At 45.2% G+C, this 8,985-nt stretch overlaps 1 protein-coding gene across 1 annotated transcript; it reads right to left on the bottom strand.

Annotated features, from left to right (window-relative positions):
- Positions 1-5,294: 5,294 nt before the first annotated feature.
- LOC141155442 (olfactory receptor 12D1-like) lies at positions 5,295-6,248 on the bottom strand. Its single transcript, XM_073642306.1, has one exon. The coding sequence runs from the start codon at positions 6,246-6,248 to the stop codon at positions 5,295-5,297; it is 954 nt and encodes a 317-aa protein (XP_073498407.1).
- Between the last annotated feature and the right edge of the window lie 2,737 nt (positions 6,249-8,985).

Raw genomic sequence — 8,985 nt, 5'->3', positions numbered from 1 at the left:
GGACGTGGTAAGATGCCCCCATCCACAGCAGCGACAGATAAAGGTATAGCCAGAGGTTTGGTGGGAATGCGGTATTTTTCTACCAGGGCCTGTGAAATAAGATTCCCGGCCGCTCCAGAGTCAAGTTGGGCTAGTTCAAAATAACGATTCTCCCCGCAGATAATTGAGACTGACAGCAGCAGAGATGGAGAGGATTTATTCTTGTCTAGGTCGACCTCTCTGAGCGAACCTAGACACAGGCGTTTCCCGACCTCTCCGGACAGGTACGGATCCGGTGCTCCTTACTGCCACAGTAGAAGCAGCTCCCCTCGGCACGGCGTAAGTCCTGACGGGTTTTGACCATCTTGGTCTGGTCGACCTGCGTAGGCTCAGGAGAGTGTACCTGGGGAGAGACGGAGGGAGTGACGGGTTTCTGAAGAGTAGGAGCTAGACGTGGAAACCTCCTCTCACGGTTGACCTCTTTGGAACGCTCCTGGAACCGTAGGTCAATCCGGGTGGCAAGAGTTATTAGGTCATCGAGAGTGGTAGGAATGTCCCGACCGGCAAGATCATCTTTAATACAGCCGGACAGACCCTCCCAGAAGACGGATACCAGAGCGTCATTATCTTAGGCCAGCCCCGAGGCAAGGGTACGGAACCGTATGGCATATTGGCCCACGGTGAGATTTCCCTGACGGAGGCGCAGCAGAGATGATGCGGATGAGGTCTTCCGTCCGGGTTCGTCGAAGACTTTCCAGAAAGCCGAGAGAAAGGCAGGCAAGTCGGACACCAGGGGGTCTCCTCTCTCCCATAGAGGATTTAGCCAGGCCAGGGCCTCTCCGGTGAGATGGGACATGATGAAGGCAATTTTGGCCCGGTCGGAGTTAAACTGGTGGGACAATAGTTCAAAGTGCAGGGTGGTTTATGAAGCCGCTAGCTTGAGCGGGGTCGCCTCCGAAGCGTGGAGGTGTAGAAAGCTGGGGTCCGGGGCAGGATGCCATGGTATTGGTGGGCAGCGGCGCTGCCGGGCTGCGAGTCATGACACTAGCGGTGGTTGCTGGTGGAGCAGTCAGAGTGTCCAGGAAAGAGTTGACATTCCGCAGATGACTCAGGATGGACTCCTGTTGGGACCTCTGACGGGACAGTTCATGACGTAGGTCCGAAAGCGAGAGAGCTTGGGTGCCACCGGGTTCCAGGGCCCGAGCAAACTGTAACGGGTCTGGGAGGCGGAACCTCTGAGCTACTATACAAGGGGGCTGTCCTTGTAAGGGAGCGGGTGGCGACCAGGGAAGATGGGCAGGGAGTCACAGCAGGTGACTGGGACAGTCTCTGAGTGAACGGGCTGGAGGTCACGGCAAGTGACCGGGGCAGTCTCTGGATGAACGGGCAGATGGTCACGGCAAGTGACCGGGGCAGTCTCTGAATGAACGGGCAGATGGTCACGGCAAGTGACCGGGGCAGTCTCTGAATGAACGGGCAGATGGTCATGGCAAGTGACCGGGGCAGTCTCTGGATGAACGGGCAGATGGTCACGGCAAGTGACCGGGGCAGTCTCTGGGTAAAGGGTTGGTACGACCTGTGGCGGCTGATGATAGACGTGAGCTCCCAGGTGAGCAGGCAAGAGTCTCTGGATGAACGGGTGGTCACAGCATGTGACGGCGGAGCCTCCAGGAAGACCAACAGACAGGCGGCAGATGAGCGCTCCCAGGTGAGCAGGCAGAAGTCTCTGGACAGGCGGGTGGTCACAGCACGTGACGGCAGAGCCTCCAGGTAGGCTAGCAGACAGGCAGCAGATGAGCGCTCCCAGGTGAGCGGGCAGGAGTCACTGGACAGGCAGGTGGTCACAGCACGTGACGGCGGAGCCTCCAGGTAGGCTAGCAGGCAGGTAGCAGATGTGTGCTCCCAGGTGAGCAGGCAAGCTGGTCCATAGACAGACTGACAGGAGTTGGAAGGCAGACCGTCGGACCTCAGGCAAGCAGGCAGGTGGCTGAAGTGCGCTCCCAGGTGAGCGGACAGGCTGGTCCTTAGACAGACTGACAGAAGTAGTAAGGCAGACCGTCGGACCTCAGACTAGCAGGCAGGTAGCAGATAATCAGGCAGGAATAAGACAGCAAGCTGGCAGGAATCTGGCAGGTATCTGGCAGGTAACTGGCAACGGGACCTGAGGGCTGAAGCAGAGTAGTGAACAGTGCAACAACATTGCTCGGGCACCTCCATTTTGGAGGAGGTGCCTTATAAATGGTGAAGTCCTCCGGCCATTGGCCCTTTAAGAGGGAGGGAGAGCGCGTGCGCGCGCCTTAAGCACAGTGGCCGGGAAGGAGTGCGCGCTCCCAGCAGAGCGGGAGGAGGACGCCGGGCACGGAGCAGAGCGGTGAGGGGAACAGCGTCCCTGCCTAGCAGAGGGCAGGGACGCCGGCGCTACAGAGGTCAGTATAGATGGACTAATAGAACAAGTCCCACACACAGCTAGAAGCCCAATATTTTTTCAGAGCTAGATGCAGAAAAAAATTATATTCAATTTGCAACCTGATGGAGGTCAGTATAGATGGAGTAATAGAACGAGTGCCACACACAGCTAGAAGCCCAAATATTTTTTCAGAGCTAGATGCAGATAAAAATTATTTTTAATTTGCAACCTGATGGAGGTCAGTATAGATGGACTAATAGAGAAAGTCCCACACACTGCTAGAAGGCCAAATATTTTTTCAGAGCTAGATGCAAAAAAAAATTATATTTAGTTTGCAACCTGATGGAGGTCTGTATAGATGGATTAATAGAACAAGTCCCACACAAAGCTAGAAGCCCAATATTTTTTCAGAGGTAGATGCAGAAAAAAATATATTCAGTTTGCAACCTGATGGAGGTCAGTATAGATGGACTAATACAACAAGTCCCACACACAGCTAGAAGCCCAATATTTTTTCAGAGCTAGATGCAGAAAAAAATTATATTCAATTTGCAACCTGATGGAGGTCAGTATAGATGGAGTAATAGAACAAGTCCCACACACAGCTAGAAGCCCAAATATTTTTTCAGAGCTAGATGCAGATAAAAATTATTTTTAATTTGCAACCTGATGGAGGTCAGTATAGATGGACTAATAGAGAAAGTCCCACACACTGCTAGAAGCCCAAATATTTTTTCAGAGCTAGATGCAGAAAAAAATTATATTCAGTTTGCAACCTGATGGAGGTCTGTATAGATGGATTAATAGAACAAGTCCCACACACAGCTACAAGCCCAATATTTTTTCAGAGGTAGATGCAGAAAAAAATATATTCAGTTTGCAACCTGATGGAGGTCAGTATAGATGGACTAATAGAGAAAGTCCCACACACTGCTAGAAGGCCAAATATTTTTTCAGAGCTAGATGCAGAAAAAAATTATATTCAATTTGCAACCTGATGGAGGTCTGTATAGATGGACTAATAGAATGATGCTATGCCCAAAAGATTTTACTTCACTAGGTGCAGTAAAAAAATTGGTATTCTATACACAGGTGGTATGTCTTGCAACACAGATAGGCTACTCCACTGACTAACACACTCTGCAATAGGCCAAAAAGGATTAGCTTTGCTAGATTCAGCCAAATGTTGTGAAAAAAACTTGCACAGCACTGGCACAGACCTGCCTGGCAAAAACTGATAGGAACTGATGTAACCTAGTCCTGAAAAGGACTCCAATTACAATTAGTCTTTACTCCCACAACCTATCTATTTAAGAGCACAGACCTGCCTGATAAAAGGCGTCGGAAATGCTGTAACCTAGTCCTTAAAAGGACTGCAATCACAACTATTCCCTACTCCCAAGCTATCTGTAGATTTGTGCGAAAATTGGCTTGAAATTAACAAGGTATAGCGCACACAGCAACAGCGGTGCCATCTAACACGCAGCTGCAGCAGTGAGAAAATGGTGGCGACGGGGAAAATGGCTTGGTCTTATAGGGCAAGGACATGTGACATACACTGCCAATGACACATGCCCTTGCTTGTGTGAAAAAAAGCACTTCGCTCCGTGTGTGCGCTGCTGATAGGCTGACAGATTGCACCTCCCCACTGTAAATGCGGGAAAGAGAAAAAAAAATGGAGATCTTCATTATTCCTGCAGAGATCCATCCCCTGCCCCTCCCCCCACCCCGCTGTACACTCAAACTGTGTATTAACATTAATTTTCATCATTACTGAGAAAAAATCCAGTTATGATTTTGGTGCACGAACAGTTATCGAACATAACCTCGAACAGCCGAATTTTTCTCAAATCGTTCGTGTTCGCCGAACGGCTCGAACACCGCCCAAAACAGCTCGAATTTGAGATTGGCGAACAGTTCGAGTAGAACAACGCTCATCTCTAGTTTTAACGGTGTTCAGCGGTGTTCGACAGTGTTCTAAGGTGTTCGACGAACAGTTCCACGAACATCCCGGTGTTCGACGAACCGAACCTAACCCGAACACTACGGGGGTGGCTCAACACTAGTGAGGACGCACCCGGGATTAGTGATCCTAACGCAGTTTGTTGTACGCCGGAGGAGCTTGCTACGGCTCTTAAAGGAGTTGTAACTGCTGTCGTGTGGTCAAACAACTGGGGTCCCAGTGGGTGAGACCCGAGACCGCCCACTGCCGCCAGAAGACGGACACCCTCCGGAGTGAGTGTCTGAAGACGGACGTAGTTATCTCTAAAGGACAGATAAGTGCAAGCCTTCAGTAATCTACCTTCTCTTATTCAGCCTGAACTTTTGGGACTGCGCCGTATTGTTCATCCTTTCCGTGTTATAGTTAAACCACAATAGTTTATTGTCCGATTTTACTGTTTTATTGTTGTGTTACTTAAATTAACACTCCCTTCGTGTAGAAACCAAATCTTGAATTAAACCTCTGCCATACTCTTTGCGTGCTGTGTGCGGCATTCGACCCTTTTAACAAATACGTCCTGAATTTTTTTCTAGGGGGATATAATTTGCTATGGCGGCTAAGGGTCTAACAATGGCTGCCTATAAGTACAGGTCCTAGTAAAATGAATTTTCAGTTTATTGGCTGAAGTTTGGATAATCTTTCATTCATTGCCATGGCACTTTAAGATTAATACTTAGAAAATATAAGCTACCCCAAAATATGTGATAACTATGAAACAAGAATAATTCAACAAGAACAGCAAACACGAACCCCTACATTTACATAAGCATGTTTAATTTTTTTTACTAGACTTCAAAACTTGAAGAAAATTAGAGAGTTGGCTAACATGATCAAATTTGGCCAAAATTGCTGCTCCTTTATAGTTAATGTGTCCTGCTGAAGATAGTGTAGTATGTCCATAGAAGGTCAATATCCGTTGACTGTTGGAAGTCCTAGACTTTCCAAAAACAATTTCCTAAAACCTCTTTTCACATCTTTATTTCTTAGAGCATAGATAATGGGATTTAATGCTGGTGTGATCACCGTGAAGAGGATTGCAGTCAGTCTGTCTTGCTCCAGGGAATCCTTAGTCGCTGGTCTCAAATATGTGCAGAAAGCAGTTCCATAATACAAAAAAACGACAGTAAGGTGGGACGTGCAGGTGGAGAGGGCTTTACTTCTACCATGCTCTGACCGCATATTCTGGAGATGGGTTGCAATAAAGAGATAGGAGATAATAATTAAAAGGAATGTACCTAGAGCTACAGAACCTGTAAGTATATTGACCAAGCTCTCGTTAATATGTGTGTCGGTACATGCCAACTTCAACAGAGGTTTTATATCACAGTAAAAATGTGTTATTTTGTTCAAGTTGCAGAAAGGAAGCCTGGAAGTCAAAATTGTATGGGTCAAGGAATATAAAAAACCAACAAGCCAGGACGTGAAGGTTAGTTGCAAACATGCAGCCTTTGCCATAAGGACATGGTACCTCAGTGGGTTACAAATGGCAACATATCGGTCGTAAGACATCGATGCAAGAAGCATGGCCTCCGTACTTCCCAGAAAATGAAACATGTGGAGCTGGACTATGCAACCTTCGAAAGATATTATTTTGTCTTCAAAAACTAAACAGGCCAACAACTTGGGGACGGTTGTGGTGGCGTAGAAGAAATCCAAAAAAGAAAGGTTTCCCAATAGAAAGTACATTGGAGTGTGAAGACTACGATCAGAAATAACCAATGTTACAATGCTTAAATTGCCAATAAAGCTTAGGAGGTAGAATAGAAGAAAAGTAACGAAGAGTAAAACTTCTAAGTGAGGGAGATCAGTGATCCCTAAAAGTATGAATTCTGTTACATGGGTCTCATTTAATTCTTCCATTTAAATCTGTAAGCATATTGTACAAAACTCACAATTTCATAAATAAGTTATCAATTTGTTTATTTAAAGGAATATTCTTGGTTCATTCCCAAAAATTATTTGTTGTCTCATAAAAAAGTCATACAATTTTCTATTAGTTTCCTTTTCTATTTCTTTTCTAGTTTTTTTAATCTCTATTTGTATTTAGTTTAAGCTTTAGAAGAAGATTAAGATCTTAAAGTAAAACCCAAGACAAAAGTTTGAAACCCAACTTTTGCCTAGAGTGGAGGCATCTGCCCCACCAATAAACATATTTGTCCCACCAATAAACATATTTTCCCTAATTTGTGCTGATCCACAAATGAATAGCCTTCAAGAGACAAACACATTAAATAAAGGATTTTTATTATGTGTTTAACACAGAGGCTAAAAATTTGGGCAACATTGATGCATTCTGATATACATAGTACAGGGTATGAGTTTGTAGAGTAAGACTAACATCCCTGAAGAGGGAATAACAGTGTTTCGCACTGTGGATCAGTTTTGCAAGCATCTTTCCATTAATTTCTCCATAAACAGAATAGGTTCATTGGACCATTACCTTGATAAACATTCTCCATGACTCCAGCTCATGCCGCCCCACAGGCACAAAACCCCAGCAACAATGGCCATCACACAGCACTAACACCAGGTGAACAGATGTAAAAAGCTCACCTTCCACAGGCTCTCAGAACGTGAACTGAGAGCACAAATTGGCGAAACCCCTCTTGCAGTCTCCTGCTAATTTAAAAACATCTTGGTCAAATGGGAGGAGTGCTGGCCAAGTAAAACAAAAAAAAGAAGGGACAGTATGCTATAAGCCAAAACTGTATAAAAAAGACATGGACCACACATCCCAATATTCATACTTTCATCTAATGCTGCTAGGCAAAAATTTACAAACTGAACATGAGGTCCTTAGCATAACATTCTGATCAGACTGTGCGAAGTGGAGATCATAGGACTTCATAAAGTGTGATCAGAATGTTATACTAAGAACCTCATGTTCAGTTTGTAAATTTTTACCTAGCAGCATTAGATGAAAGTATGAATATTGGGATGTGCAGTCCATGTCTTTTTTCTACAGTTATGGCATGAAGCTAGTCATGTCCGATAAATTCAGTTTATCGTAGACCTATACATTTCGACCTATTCAGTATTTGCAGGCAGATTTATCTCAACAGTATACCTGTTAGGTGTCATTCTGCTCTATCTTGCCCAGATATACGGCTCATTTGCTGCAGTGTGGTTTGCATCAAAGGTGCAACATAGTCATGAGCTGCGGCTTTCCCATTTACCTTTTCCATATTGATAGATTTCTAATTATGAACACTAATAGGGATAAAGATGTCAATTGTTTGACAGGTAACAGAAAAATGTGACAGGTTCCCCTAAAGTTGCAGACTGCTACTCAACTGAAAAATGATGACTTGAGATGAGCAGACTGATCCATGGAGGATCGAGTTTGAGATTAATTTTTTGGGAATTCACTGTTTCATGAGAATTAAAACATTTTGAGATTCGATTTGTGTTTCGCAAACAAAAAACTTGCCTGACTCCATTTCTTACACTGCTCAAGCAGAGAGCAAGGTAAGGTTTCTTTGTGTTGCCATGTGGGCCTCCCCGTAACGCCCTGCAGCTGCACTGCACAGTATTGGTCAGTACCTGAATCATCACAGATAAGCAGTTCTCCGTGAAACACAGCTTGCATGGCAGAGTTGTTTTCCGTCTCCAGAGTCACTTGGTAAGTCTCTATCTCCTGTAGAGTGCAAGCTCTTATGGTCAGGGGACTCCTTTCTCTCTCTTATGAAGAGTGTAAGCTCTTATGGTCAGTGGGGTTCTCGCTTTCTCTCATGTAGAGTATAAACTCTTATGGTCAGGAGGGGTCATAGAATCATAGAATGGTAGAGTTGGAGGGGATCTCCTGGGTCATCTGGTCCAACCCCCTGCTCAAAGCAGGATTCACTAAATCATCCCAGACAGATGTCTGTCCAGCCTCTGTTTGAAGACGTCCATTGAAGGGAAACTCACCACCTCTCGTGGCCGCCTGTTCCACTTATTGATCAGCCTAACTGTCAAAAAGTTTTTTCTAATATCTAATCTGTGTCTCCTCCCATTCAGTTTCATCCCATTGCTTCTAGTCTTTCCTTGTGCAAATGAGAATAAAGATGATCTTTCTACAATGTGACAGCCCTTGAGATATTTGTAGACAGCAATTAAGTCTCCTCTCAGTCTTCTTTTTTGCAAGCTAAACATTCCCAAATCCTGTAACCGTTCCTCATAGGACATGGTTTGCAGACCGGTCACCATTCTGGTCACTCTTCTCTGAACTTGCTCCAGTTTGTCGATGTCTTTTTTAAAATGTGGTGCTCAAAACTGGACACAGTATTCCAGATGAGGTCTGACCAAAGAGGAGTAAAGTGCGATAATTAGTGTTGAGCGATACCTTCCGATATCAGGAAATATCGGATCGGATTTGATCGGGCCGATACTCAAAAAGTATCGGATATCGCCGATTCCGATACCGGAAACCAATGCAAGTCAATGGGACACAAATATCGGAATGAAAATAAACCTTTTCTTTCCTTGTAGGTTAATTCTACATGAAGGAAAACAACTAACAATAATGTAGAATGTATTGGGGGAGGTGGTTGCCCAAATCGATGGGAACAGTGCTCACAGTGAAACATGAAAAGCCGGCAATTCATCAGCGGCATAT

The sequence above is a fragment of the Phyllobates terribilis genome, unplaced genomic scaffold (assembly GCF_046119375.1).
Source record: "Phyllobates terribilis strain yellow unplaced genomic scaffold, ASM4611937v1 Scaffold_7__3_contigs__length_470593459, whole genome shotgun sequence".
Taxonomy (NCBI): domain Eukaryota; kingdom Metazoa; phylum Chordata; class Amphibia; order Anura; family Dendrobatidae; genus Phyllobates; species Phyllobates terribilis.
The sequence above is the reverse complement of the archived record's forward strand: the minus strand, read 5'-3'. Positions and strand labels throughout refer to the sequence as shown.

Coding starts and splice junctions, on each gene's coding strand:
- LOC141155442 (XM_073642306.1), bottom strand. CDS start 6,248: ATGGAAGAATTAAATGAGACCCATGTAACAGAATTCATACTTTTAGGG.